This window comes from Carcharhinus amblyrhynchos, chromosome 3 (genome assembly GCF_965287045.1).
Source record: "Carcharhinus amblyrhynchos chromosome 3, sCarAmb.v2.hapA, whole genome shotgun sequence".
Taxonomy (NCBI): Eukaryota; Metazoa; Chordata; class Chondrichthyes; order Carcharhiniformes; family Carcharhinidae; genus Carcharhinus; species Carcharhinus amblyrhynchos.
In genome coordinates, this window is record NC_137326.1 from 107,181,390 (window position 1) to 107,196,002 (window position 14,613).

The 14,613-nt window shown below is 43.6% G+C and overlaps 1 protein-coding gene across 1 annotated transcript; it reads right to left on the reverse strand.

Moving 5' to 3' along the window:
* Positions 1-8,836: 8,836 nt before the first annotated feature.
* LOC145341479 (transmembrane epididymal protein 1-like) lies at positions 8,837-10,532 on the reverse strand. The gene has a single exon (XM_080186445.1). It carries the CDS (start codon positions 10,498-10,500, stop codon positions 9,592-9,594), a length of 909 nt encoding a protein of 302 aa, XP_080042571.1. The 5' UTR covers positions 10,501-10,532; the 3' UTR covers positions 8,837-9,591.
* Positions 10,533-14,613: the final 4,081 nt, after the last annotated feature.

Genomic DNA, 14,613 nt, shown 5'->3' on the forward strand with positions numbered 1-14,613 from the left:
TGGTAGACACGTAAGCACTATTCTTTCTGCTGTCCAGTTATATTCTTTGAGCCAGCCATTAAGACACTCACTCTCTCAGAGCTCCACACCTATTTCACCATTCACAATTGCCTTGGTAGATAGTATATTTCTCCAATTCCAATGCTTCTTCCTCCATAGATGTGAGGTTGGTCATGTAGGGCATGTCACATTTGGTTCTTGATCTTTCCCTTGCATTGGGAACTCCCTTATCTTGTAAGTATATGAATTCCCATTGTTAATTATCCATAAAAGGCATTTCCAATACCTTTGTTAAGAGTAGCCAAACTGTTCACCTTAGTACCAATCAATACTGGCTGTGCAGGAATCATCTTTGTCTGACCAGCTTCCTTCATAGAGAAACTATTGTGCATCCGAAAGAGAATACTCATGTCTATGATACTCTACTAACTTCATAGGAACCTCCTTTTCCAACTCATATTCATCTTCAGTCACAGTTAAGGTTGCATACTTAACATTGTGCAGTGCATGTTCATTGTTACTAAACCTGACCAGAAAATTGCATTTTTCCATTTGTTATCATCCTCGACCAATGACCTAAATGTTTGGGACAGTAAACTTTTGTTTAAAGCAGGCAATGTTTGAGATTTCCAGGTATTTGCTATGAAAATAATGCCACATGATTCCATGGGTTTTGAACAAACAAAAATAAACTTTATAAGGTCAAATAGATAAAGCAATTCACAAAATCTATCCTATATTCTAACATTCAGAGTTAATATGAAATACCTGTGAATTAACAGGCAAACTCTGGTCGAACACATCATATTATACAATAAATAACAAATGCAACAATGACAGGTTCCTTGGATCTCCCAGTTCCCAGTGAACACTGTGAGTCGAACTAACTCATTGAAATTCTGTCTCCCTCCAAAGGCAGCTGCATGGAAATATATGACTGACTTGCTTTAAACGATGATGCCAGTGTTACCTAAGGCAGAATCTTTCCCCACTTGCGTCACTTAACTGTCTGTTTCCCCCATCTGCAGGACATTAATTGACTGGCCCTGATAATATCACATTCACAACTCCACTCCCTGCACTTCCAGCTACGTCACCGCTTTCAATCCTGACATCAGGATGTGATTGTTGTCAGTAAAATCCTGACCTAAACCTCTATTTATAAAGACAAGAATCCTGTATGCATTTTCAACCATTTTCTCAACCTCTGCACAACCTTCAACAATTTGTGCATGTATGTCACAATTTCTCTGCTCCTGCCCCCACTTTCAAATTACTCCACTTACCTTATATTACTTATCCTCATTTTTTATCCAAAAATGTATCATTTCACATTTGTGTTAATATTCATCCTTCATCTGTCTGCCCATTCCACAAATCTGTCTCGATCCTCTTGAAGCCTATCATTATCCTCCAAGTTTTGTTTCATCTCTACCAAATCCAGATTATGAGTTTACATAAAGAAAGGCAGTGGTCATTGTATCAGCCCTTGGAGAATAACATTTCTTCCATTCTGAGAAACACCATTCATCACTACTCTCTGTTTTCTGTCAGTTCACCAATTTTATAACCATGCCACCACCGTCCCTTTCGTTCAATGGGCTGCAAATTTGATGGCAAGCCTATTATGTGACATTTCAGCAAACAATCTTTGTGAAGTCCATGTACACCAGAAAAACCTCATGAACCCCTTTGTTACCTCATCAGAAAATTAAATCAAGTTATTTAAACGCTGTTTGCCTTTACCAAATTCATGTTGCCTTTCCTCAATTAATCCACACTTAGTAAAACTGTGAGTGAACGTGCAGTATGTGTGTGTTGGGGTGGGGGTCAGGAGTAATGAGAGTGTGCATGAGAATGTGTGTGGTTGGGGGAGGAATGAGAGTGTGGTGTGGGTGTGGGATTGAGAGTGTGTATGTATGTGTATGCTGGACAGTGAGAGCAGTGCTTATGAGGGGGGTGGGGGGGAGTGGGAGAGTGTGTGTTTGTGTGGGAGAGAATGAGAGTGGGATTGAGAGTGTATGGGAACGATTCTCTCAGCCCACTGAGCAGTTTTTACAGCACAACGGACTAGGAGACTCAAGCAGAGCTCATTTTGTGAGCTCCCCGCTAGGCACCATGGCCTCTGCAAGGCTCCAGCAGCTGGATTTCTGGCACCATCTGCTCTGCACCAGATATTGGTGCAGAGCTGAACAAATTATTCTAATCCTAATTTAAATATCCTTAATACATAACTGGCTGAAGTCTGTGGGCCCGCTAGCCTCTTCCCAGAACCCCATCCCCCCAACCCCCGCCACCAGGAGTGCTTCATTCCAGCGCAGTTTACAATAGCTCCCCAGTTGAAGGGATCGAGGGCCTGACTGCTCAAGAAGGAAACCTACCATCGCCTTCTCAAGGGCAATTAAGGATGAGCAATAAATGCAGGCCTTGCCTGTGACACCCACATCCCTATCAATGAATTTAAAAAGACAAATAAATACTGCTGTTATTAAGAAAGTCAGAGACAAATTTGAAGCAATACAAAATAATGAAACTTTAACAACACTGGAGGCAATTCTCTATATTTTGTTTGCATGGTGTCTGCTGATTTTCTATATATTACATCCATCCTACGATATTAAAATTATTTTTTAAAATCTGCTAACAAAAGGACTAGTGTGATTTTCTTTAAATAATGCACTTTGGAAAGATGTAGCTGGAACTCTCTCAACATTTAAAATGGCAAATAAACCCACAAAGTAATCTTTTTAGCCCTCAAACTGTTTTATATTTGTTCAGACTCTTTTGCCCAAGGTATAAATGTAGAGTGTAAGTTGAAATCAATTAAAAAATGCATAGTCAATTCTTGAGCCAAGCCAAATGGAATAATTAAGTAGTCAGATGTATAAATTTAAATTAGTGAGTAACACTATGGCAACAACTTTTAATAAAACCCACCCTTCCAGAGACAGGGATTGATGGTTTTACACCTCCCTATTTTACTCTCCACTGAGGTCACGGGAAGCAAAATTGGGAGGGGTATATACCAGTGTTCCACTCGCTTAGCTTCCATCAAGTTTAATGCATCCACATTATATTTCATTGTTTTGTCAATTACTAGCCATTAAGAATTTGAGGTATTTTCAAATGTTAAACTCACAAGTGATCCAGGTTGTCAAATATTTTATTTTATAAATCATATTTCTTTTCTTTCATCACAAGGTTTCAAATATTATTTCAATCCTGCTTGTAATAAGTGAATTATCGGACTGTGATTGCCTTGTCACGCAACACATTCTTGCAATTAATATTTTTAACAAATACTTCCAGTGAACAAAAACAGTTGTACTTTTCTGAGATGCAAAGATATTTTCGCTCAAAAATTAAACATACATTTCATTCAGAGGGAGTACTCCCTCTGAACACCAAATGCAAGATAGTTACACGATGTGCACAGAGTTCACCAATGGGGCATCCATGTTTGTGCATGGTTCTGCTGTTCCACCATTTAAAACCAGCAAAAATGCAGTAAATGGAGTTGATTTTTACTTGGGCTGGAAATTTGCAAAGAAGGCACCAAACCCGATGGTGATCCATCTGACATCCGCTGGCCTAAAGGATTCTAACTCCTCAATTTCATTAGCATTTCTGCTGCTGACTCCTACATAAAGTCTGCAGGAATATAATGGAGGCTAGCAGCTGGCGAGTCCATGGACTCCAGCCATTGTTGAGGTTAGTAGATTGTATGGTAAGGTCCTCCCTAACATGGAATTTTAAATTTCATTGTGGTGCAACGACATTATTGAGTTGTTCAACATAATGTGGATTACTGAGGGTTTGTTTAATTCAAATGAATGAATAACTCAATATTTATAGTGTGCAAAGGGGGCTGTATAGTGAAATTCTGAAGCTGCCTCTCATGATTTTTTAAACCACTAAGGTTAATGGTCACTAAGTCATCAGCCTTGGCTTCAACGTGTGCACAACTGTGACAGAAGAGATGAACACCAACAGCACTCATTCAACACTAATAAGTTGGACTAATATGGAGCTTTTAACACAGAACCATGTCACAAAGACTTTAAAACATCAGTCCTTGTATTTCTTCAGAACGCAATTATACTTACACCAAAGAGAAGTAGGCTGCATATTGTCACCAAATTTTATGTGATTTGGAGTTTTAATCTCACTCAGCAATAGCTTAATTCGCAGTTAGATATGATATTAATTATTACATAAGCATTGTCAGAACTGTATTACAGTCATTCACATATTTGAAACGTGTTATCTTTTATATCTTCCTCCAAGCTACGTGCAACATTCTTCACAGTGGCTGTTTCAAACTATTTTGATGCTATCGATGAAAGACTACATTTCATACTCAGCTGAATTTCAGGTAACAATACTGTATAAACAACATGATCCATGAAATCTTTAAAGTTTAGGATGGAAAATAGATCATTTTTCACATTTCTCTGCTGAACTCCACCAACATAGATTAATTTCAACAAAAAAAATTATACATTTTCAGTTTTATTTATTCACTCTCTGGATATGGGTGGCATTGGCAAGTCCAGCATTTAGTGTCAAACCCAAGTTACTCTTGAGCAGCTGATGGTGGTACCTGAATTGTTGCACTCCGTGTGGTGAAAGTGCTCCCACAATGATGTTTCATTGGATGTTCCAAGATTTTGACATGGCAATATTGAAGCAATGGTGATACTTGTCCAAGTCAGAATGGTCTTGAAAGGAAGCTTCTCAGTGATTATTTTCACATGTACCTAGTACCTTTGTTCTAGGTAGTGGAAGCTGTGGGTTTGTAAGGTGTTACCAAAGAAGCCTTGGTGAATTGCTGCAGCACAACCTGTGAATGGTGTGCTCTGCAGCGACGGTACTACAATGACGTTTAAACCAGTGGATAAGGTGCCAAACAAATGGACAGCTTTAGCCTAGGCTGGTGTAAAGCTTCCTAAGAGTTGCTGGAGCACCCCATCAAGTACAGTATATCCCCTCACACTCCTGACTTATATCTTATAGGTGATAAAGAGGCTTTGGGAAACACAAAGTGAACATTGTATTCACGTCTCCCAAATAGCTCAACAAACTTCCCTCATGACAATGTAACCATAGATACTAAGAAATATCCAGGTACCATTCTTAATCTTTGTTGGCCCAGCTGATTTCAGCAAGGCCATGGTAGGACTGCTCCACAATCCTTGTTAAAGGCTAACAGCCTTTAACTATGCTCCCTTGTTTGAGATTCTCCCTCTAGTGAAAACAAGAGGTTTAAATGTCAACAAAGATTGACAAAGAAGTTGATAAAGGAGGGTAGGAGAAACTATGAAGCTGGGCTAGCGCTTAATATAAAAAAGGATAGCAAGAGTTTTTATAAATATATAAAAAGGAAGAGGCTGGCTAGGGTGAACGTTGGTCCTTTAGAGGATGAGAAAGGGGACCTAGTGGTAGGGGATGGGGATATGGCTAAGGTATTGAATAACTTTTTTGTTTCTGTCTTCACGGAGGAGGACGTGAATAATTTGCCGGGTGTTAGCGATGGAAAGGTGGTAGGACTGGAGGGTCTTAATGACATTACTGTTACTAGAGAGGCGGTGCTCGACAGACTGGAGGGGCTGATTGTGGACAAGTCCCCAGGACCGGATGGAATGCATCCGAGGGTTCTGAAAGAAATGGCGGAGGTTATAGTGGATGCATTGGTGGTTATTTTCCAGACGTCACTGGATTCCGGGGAAGTGCCGGAAGATTGGAAAACGGCTAATGTTACGCCGTTGTTTAAGAAGGGTGCCAGGCAAAAGGCAGGGAATTATAGGCCGGTTAGTTTAACGTCTGTGGTAGGTAAAATGTTAGAATCTGTCATTAAGGAGGAAATTGCGAGGCACCTTGAAGGCAATTGCTTGATAGAGCAGACGCAGCACGGTTTCATTAAAGGGAAGTCGTGTCTGACAAATTTACTGGAGTTCTATGAGGATGTGTCTAGGGCGGTGGATAGAGGAGAGCCGGTGGATGTGGTCTTTCTGGATTTTCAGAAGGCGTTTGACAAAGTACCTCATAAGAGGTTATTGCAGAAGGTCAGGGGACTTGGAGTTGGGGGTAGGGTGTTAGCGTGGATAGAGGATTGGTTGTCAAATAGGAGGCAGAGAGTGGGGGTCAACGGGTGCTATTCGGATTGGCGGATGGTGACTAGTGGAGTGCCCCAGGGGTCGGCGCTGGGGCCTCAGCTTTTTACCATTTATATAGATGATCTGGAGGAGGGAACCGAGTGTAGGGTGTCGAAATTTGCGGATGACACCAAGATTGGGGGAACGGCAAATTGTGCGGAGGGTGTGGAGAGTCTGCAGAAGGATCTAGATAGGCTGGGCGAATGGGCCAGGAAATGGCAAATGGAATTTAATGTTGGCAAGTGTGAGGTGGTCCACTTTGGTAGGAAGAATGGTAGGAAGGACCATTACTTACGGGGCGAAAAACTGCAGCAGGCGACGGTGCAGAGGGACCTCGGGGTCCTTGTGCATGAGTCGCAAAAACCCAGCTTGCAGGTGCAGCAGGTGGTCAGGAAGGCGAATGGGATGTTGGCCTTCATAGCGAAGGGGATTGAATATAAAAGTAGGGAGGTCTTGCTGCAGCTGTATAGGGCATTGGTGAGGCCGCAGCTGGAGTACTGTGTGCAGTTTTGGGCGCCGCACCTGCGCAAAGATATTTTGGCCTTGGAGGGAGTGCAGAGGAGGTTTACTAGGCTGATACCAGAGTTGAGGGGGTTGAACTATGAGGAGAGGCTGAATAAACTAGGCTTGTACTCGTTGGAGTTTAGAAGAATGAGGGGAGATCTCATTGAGACGTATAAGATGATGAATGGGATGGATAGGATAGAGGTGGAGAGACTCTTCCCACTGAAAAAAGACAGTAGGACTAGGGGGCACAGCCTCAAGATAAAGGGGGGGCGTTTTAGAACAGAGTTGAGGAGGAACTTCTTCACTCAAAGGGTGGTGAATCTCTGGAATTCTCTACCCATTGAAGTGGTGGAGGCTGCCTCGCTAAATATTTTCAAGAAGCGGGTTGATGGGTTTTTGATAAGAGAGGGGATCAAGGGTTATGGGGAGAGGGCCGGAAAGTGGAACTGAGCCACGACAGATCAGCCATGATCTTATTGAATGGCGGGGCAGGCTCGAAGGGCCAGATGGCCTACTCCTGCTCCTATTTCTTATGTTCTTATCTACCCTGTCAAGCCCCCTGGGTCTTATATGTTTGAATAAGGTCACTCTCACTCTCCTAAACTCCAAGCAATAAAGACCCAGACTATTTAGTCTCTTCTAACTGGACAATCCTGTCTTCCCAGGAGTTAATCTGATGAATCTCCTTTGGACTACCTCCAATGTTGCTCTAACCTTTTTAAGTTAAGGGCAGTATTCCAGGTGAGACCTCACCAATATTCTGTACAAAATGTTGTTTTCCTTCTTAACTACTAGTTGGACCTGCTTGCTTTTTTTTGCGATTCATGCACTAGAACACCTAAATCCCTCTGTACTTGATTCACCTGCCATTTAGATAATAATCTGCCTTTTGTTTCCCTCTAGCAAAGTGCATGACCTCACATTTCTCCACATTAAACTCCATTTAAATTCCATTGCCCTTGTTCATCTAGGTGATAGAGATTACAGGTTTGGAAGGTTCTGTCTTAGGAGCCTGCAGTGCATCTTGTAGATGATACACATTGCTGCTACTATGTATCGGGGTGGAAGGAGTGACTGTGCAGAGTGGTGGATGGGCTGCCAGTCAACTCCACTGCTTTGCTCTGGATGGATTTGAGCTTCTATGGTGTTTTTAGAACTACATTTGTCCAGGCAATTGAGACAGGTTCTGGGAAATCAAGAAGTGAGTGACTCTCTGCAGAATTCCAAGCTGCTGACCTGTTGTATGTTCTCCCTGTGTCTGCATAAATTTCCTCAGGACACTTCGTTTTCTCCCACAGTCCAAAATAGGTTAGGTACATTGGCCGCTTTAAATTCTCCCTCACTGTACCCGAACAGGCACTGGAGTGTGGCGACTAGGGGATTTTCGCAGAAACTTCATTGCAGTGTTAATGTAAGCCTACTTGTGACACTCAAATAACTTTAAAACTTTTAAAACTCTTGCAATCATAGTAGTTACATGGCTGGTCCAGTTATGTTTCTGATCGATGATAACCTCAGGGTGTTGCAGGGATTCAAAATGTCATTGAATGTCATGGAGAAATGGTTACATTATTTCTTGTTGGAGATGGCATTGCCTGGCACCTGGGCGACATGCATGTCACTTGCCACCTAGCTGTCCAAACCTGAGCACTGTTCAGGTTTTATTGCATGCTGTCATGGAAAGGTTCAGTAATTGAGAAGTTGCGAATAGTACTGAACATTGTGCAATCGTCATTGAACAATCCCACTTGTGGCCTTATGATGGAGGGAAGTCATTTATTCTTAATTTCATCCCAACCTCTCCAGTTGAATTAAGAACAATTTAAGTGTATTTATTCGTGTCACAAGTAGGCTCACATTAACACTACAGTGAAGTTACTGTGGAAGTCATCTAGTTTGGGTGCACTGAGGGATAATTTAGCACAGCCAATGACCTAACCAGCATGTCTTTCGGACTGTGGGGGGAAAGCTGGAACACCAGGAGGAAACCCATGCAAACAAAGGGAGAACGTGCAGACTCCGCAAAGCCAGTGACCCAGGCCAAGGAATCGAACCAGGGTCCATGAGGCTGTGAGGCAACAGTGCTAACCACTGTGCCGTCAATTAAACAAGACCAACATGAACAATTATTATTATGGATAAAAGAGGGTTGCATGGATAAGGTGGGGGGGGGGGGGGCGAGGGTCTGGGTAGAATGCTCTGTCAGAGACTGGGTGCAGGCTTGATGGGCTGAATGGCTTCCTTCTGGACTGTAGGGACACTTTGATTCTGTGAAGTGCTGCCTGTGGAAAGAGTCAATGCAGTCTAAATGTGTACCGTGTAAAATCAGCAATAACAAAGTGACAGCTTGTTTTGCACCCCTATTGACTTCAATGGAGAAGTAAATCAGATGGGGTACAAATCAAACCCAATTCACTATCACCCGTTTTAAATACCCATCCAAGATAAATTTCTACCCAATATCTTTCGGACACAAGGGGGAAGTTCTCAAAGGGGGAAAAGATACATTCAATATGTGAATGGTTCATAAGCGGAAGGTTCGGTGAATCCAGATAATTCAAGTTGTGTGGAATAAATAATGAAGTGAGCCACTAAAGTAGCTGGTAAACATTCAGTCTGCAAAGCATCACAATTCTAGCCAGATAGCCTTATAAATTTCCAAATACTATATTTTTCATTAACAAAGAGGAAACATGACTAAATTTAAATATTATTTCTTCCAGTGCGATGCGTCTGAAAAGTTAAAAGAGACACACTGTTGATACCTTTCTTAGTAGATTTCTTAACTGCCTGACTGTAAGCAAAAAAAAATCAGGAAATACTTAAATCTGTCTGAGTTGGAGCTCAATGATGGGAGTTGAAATTGAACTTTTGTGTGGTTTGGACTACTGGCGCTCCTACTAAAGTTGCAATTGGTGCCGGGCAACATTTAAAAGTCACATTCTTGGAGCAATCGCGTCTCCTCCTCTGCAGCCTGGAGTTTGCCATATTCCGATGGGTGGCCCGCAGCGTCGGGCCGCTTCAGCGGGAAGCTGGGCTGGGTGTCCAGGAGAGCCGCACGCCAGGAGCAGCGGCGGTGCCACAGCGCAGTCAGCCAGAAGATGGCCAGCAGCAGCACGATGTTGAGCGCGATGTGCCAGCAGAAGAAGCTGGTGATGAACATGAGGTTGGCCACGTCGTCGCTCCGCCAGGCTCGGCCGCTGAAGGGTCTGTAGAGGATGAAGGCGGCGTGGAGGAGCCAGGTGCCCTGGGTCATCACCAGGCAGGTCTTGGCGAACCACAGGACGCGGTCGTTGGGTCTCCAGATCTCGGCGGTGAGGATCAGGCAGACCAGGCAGCAGGCGAGCAGCAGCAGCGTGTGCACCGAGTTCTCCACCCGTTCCTTGCCGTGCATGTGAGAGTACAGGAGCAGGGCTTCGATGTAGAAGGGCAGGGCGATGCCAATGCTCTCCAGCAGGTAGAGGCGCCTGGGCAGGCAGGCTTGGCTCAGGACGTCCACCCAGCCGCTCACGGCGAAGTAGGAGTACATGGTGGCGTGCTGCCACTCATTGGGGTGAATGAATGGGAGGTCAGGCTTCTCCCTGTTGTACAGGCTCAGCTTGTACACTCCCGGCGGGTAGAAGAACTCCGCCAGCATTGCCAGGGTCCCGTACAGGATCTTCATCACCCCCTCAGCGGGGATCCGCTTCAGGCAGCCCCGGAGTCCCGGCTGCCGAGGCGGGGACACCAGCTCGATCCCCTCGCCCCGAAGCACCATCAGGGAGAACTTGAAAGCGTAGAGGACGCCGAAGGACAGGAAAGCCAGACCCGGCGAGATGTGCCCGATGAAGGTGCCCATTGCTGGAGTTACACACCCCGGCTGCTTTGTAGTGCGAGTGAGAGGATTGCCTCCGCGATGAACCTGCCAAACCACCTCCAGGCTGCTCCTCTTTTATAAAAAAAAAATTTCCTGGGAACGCCTTTTACAGCTCCCTCTTCTTAAAGCACCTGTTCCCATATCTGTCAACATGCAAAAAAGGCCAACTCCAGCCACATTCAGTAAAAAGTCAGCAAGCACTAACCCACTGCAATCAACTTCACACCTCTTTTTTGTTACACAGGAGTCAAGGACAGTAACGCCCCAGCAATGTTCTTTTGCCAAGTTTTTTTAATTTCATAATTCTGGATTCTTTTGTTAGGTTTCTGGGGGGAGGAACACTCCCCCCCCCCCCCTCCCCACCCCTCTCCCACACACACACACTGATCATAGAACAGAATCCATCAAATCCCTGCAGTGCAGGAGGCTGCCATTCAGCCCATCTAGTCTGCACCAACCACCCAGGCCTTATTTCTGTAGACCGACCGGGTCCCTGGCGCTGTGAGGCACCAGTGCTAACCAGTGTGCCACCATGCTGCCCATTTTCAAGAAAGACTAGCCCCAGTCACCAGTCTGATGAACAGCTTCTGAGGAGAGGCTAAGCTTGTAGCCGCTGGAGTTTAGAAGAGTAAGCGGTGAACTGATTGAAACATGTAAGATCCTGATGAGGTTATAATTAAGTAGTAAGAAGTCTCACAACACCAGGTTAAAATCCAACAGGTTTATTTGGAATCACAAGCTTTTGGAGTGCTGCTCCTTCATCAGATCAGCTGAGTGGAGAGGTACCTCACCTGATGAAGGAGCTGTGCTCCAACAGCTCCTGATTCCAAAGAAACCTGTCAGACTTGATTTGATTTATTATTGTCATGTGCATTAGTATACAGTGAAAAGTATAATTTCTTGTGCACTATACAGACAAAAAACACAGTATATAGAGAAGGAAATGAGAGAGTGCAGAATGTAGTGTTACAGTCATAGCTAGGGTGTAGGGAAAGGTCAACTTAATGCGAGGTATGTCTATTCAAAAGTCTGATGGCAGTAGGAAAGAAGCTGTTTTTAATCTGGTGTTGTGAGATTTCTTGCTGTGCCCACCCCAGTACAATGCCAGCATCTCTGCATTATTGTTAAATAAACACAGCTGTGACTCAATGATCTTTGGCAGCAAAACTGGACAGGATCTGGGGATGGTACTGTGGGATTGCACTGTGCAGATTTCTTCTAATGCGGGCAGCATGCAAGCATTGGACAGCCTCCTGATTTAAATGATTGTAGTGTACAGCCTGCACTGTCCAGTGGGCTACAGAGCAGACCTGGCAAAATCCTGAAGAACCACTTAATAAAAGCAGCCTGTATCTCTTAAAGGAGAGGCACACATTGGTGCTGTAAATCATTCTACAACTGATACTCATGTGGCAAAGACACAAGAATGGCACCGCATGGCACAATAGCAGGCACCAAGATTTTCCAATGCTTCAACTAGAGGCCTTCATACAGGAAGGTGAGAGTGGCTGTCCTTCACATCAAGGCAGCATTTGACCAAATGTGGCATTAAGGAGCCCTAGTAAAACAGGATTCAATCAGGTGGAATCAGAAAGTCATACCTGGCACAAAGGAAGATGGTTGTAGTTGTTAAGACCCAGAACATCTCTGCAGGAGTTGCTCAGGGCAGTGCCCTATTCCAGCCATCTTCAGCTGCTTATAAATGAACTTCCTTCCATCATAAGGTCAGAAGTGAGCATGTTCATTGATGATTGCACAATGTTCAGTGTCGTTCGTCATTCCTCAGATTGTGAAGCAGTCTATTTCCAAATGCAACAAGACCTGGACAACATCCAGGCTCGGGCTGACAAGTGGAAGTAACATTACACCAAACAAGTGCTAAGCAATGACCATCTCCAATATTGGAGAATTTAGCCATTATTTCTTGAAATTCAATGGCAGTGTCATTGCTGAATTTGCCACCGTTAATATCCTGGGGGTTACTATTGACCAGAAACTGAACTGGACTAGCCATATAAATATTGTGGCTACAATATTGGGAATCTTGCGGCGAGTAACTCATCTCCTGACTTCCCAAAGTCTGTCCACTATATACAGAGCACAAGTCAGGATTGTAATGAAATACTGTACTTGCCTGGATGGGTGCAGCTCCAACAATAACCAAGAAGCTCAACACCATCCAGAACAAAGCAGCCCACTTGATTGGCACTCCATTCACAATGTGTACCATCTACAAGATGCACTGCAGGAACTTACTAAAAGTCTTTAGACAACAACCTTCCAACCTAGAAGGATAAGGGCAGCAGATACATGTGAACACCACCTGGGATTTCTCTTCCAAGCCACTCACCAGTCTAAATTGGAAATTCGCCATTCCTTCATAGTTGAGGGGTCAGAATCCTGGAACTCCTTCAATAGCAGCACTGGGGAGTGTACCTACACCACATGGGCTTCAGTGGTTTGAGAAGGCAGCTCATCAACACCTTTCCAAGGACAATTACTGATGGGCAACAATTGCTGGCCTAGTCAACGATGCTCACATCCCATGAATGATTTTTAAAAAGGTCTTTGGGGTCTTTTGCTGTTGTTGAGAGCCCAAACAGTACCACATTTTCCAACAATCGCACTTTCAAAAACTGAACCTCATTGTGGTTCTGAAGAGGCTCTGGTGATAATCCTGCCTCTATAAAGAAGCAGTGTACTGCTTGTCTTTAATTTGAGCTGATTGCCATGTTGATTTACTGCTGGTATCAGTTGAAACAGAGCCACCTGCATCCATATCTATTAACATCATTAAATTATACACAAGGAATAAACTGCTTCTGTTTAACACTCACAGCCAATTTTTAAATGAGTTTGATTTCATTTTTACTGAAGTAAATTACTGTAAATACATTGAAAGCATCGGGTTTCATTTTAACAGCGAGCAAAACTGCCATTAAACAATTCAGACCAATGAAGCCTGGTACTGAAGCAAGTTAATGACTTCAATCGTAAACAGTGTTTAAACAAATATTACACATCTGAAAGTCCAAAGTTCATTAACTTATTTCAACTTATTTCAATCTTTAGGAGAGCAGAGATAATCACACCTGCTGGTGTAATAAAACAAAAACAGCTTAATTTAAGATTAGAAATTAGCTAAGCCTGTATCCATTGGCATTTCGAAGAATGAGAGGTGAACTTCTTGAAACAAAAAAGATCCTGATTAGTCATAGGAACACAGGAAATAGGAGTAAGAGGAGACCATTCTGCTCTCTGAGCCTGCTTCGCCATTCAGTATGATCATGGCTGATCATCCAATTCAATAGCCTGATCCCGCCTGCCCCCCACATCCTTTGATCCTTTTCACCCCAAGAGTTTGAAAATGTACAGGGCCAGATTCTCCGACCTCACTCACAGCTGGGATTCTGTGGTCGCACTTCAGTGAATGGAGATTGGCTGAGCAGTGGCGGCAGGGTGTGAATGGCCAGAGAATTTTGGCCACCTTATTTTGGCCTGAACTGCTTTCTGTGGTCGTGAATTTCACAGGCTTACTGTTCTCTGGGTGAAGACATTTTTCCTCGGTCCTGAAAAGTTTACACCTTATCCTTAGACTATGACCCTTGGTTCTGGACTCCCCCAGCATTATGAACATCTTTTCTGCATCTAACCTAACTAGTCCTGTCAAATTTTATAGCTTTGTATGAGATCCCCCTCATTCTTCTGAATTCCAGTGAATATGATCTGCACCAACTCAATTTCTCCTCAGTCCTGCCATCTCAGGAATCTGTCTGGTAAAGCTTTGCTGCACTCCCTTTATAGCAAGGACATCCTTCCTCAGTTAAGAAGATCAAAACTGCACACAATATTCCAGGTGTGGCCTCACCAAGGCCCTGTTTAATTTAATTCTCCTGTACTCAAATCCTCTCTCTATGAAGACCAACCTGCCAGTTGCCTTCTTTAGCATCTGCTGTACCTGCAAGCTTACCTTCAACAACTGGTGTAGAAGGACACTCAGGTCTCATTAAACATTCCTCTCTCTCAATTTATAGCTATTAAGATAGTAATCTGCTTTCCTGTTTTTGCTACCAAAGTGGATAACCTCACATCTAT

Bases quoted from the DNA above. Each gene is read 5' to 3' on its own strand.
- LOC145341479 (XM_080186445.1), bottom strand. From the start codon at position 10,500: ATGGGCACCTTCATCGGGCACATCTCGCCGGGTCTGGCTTTCCTGTCC.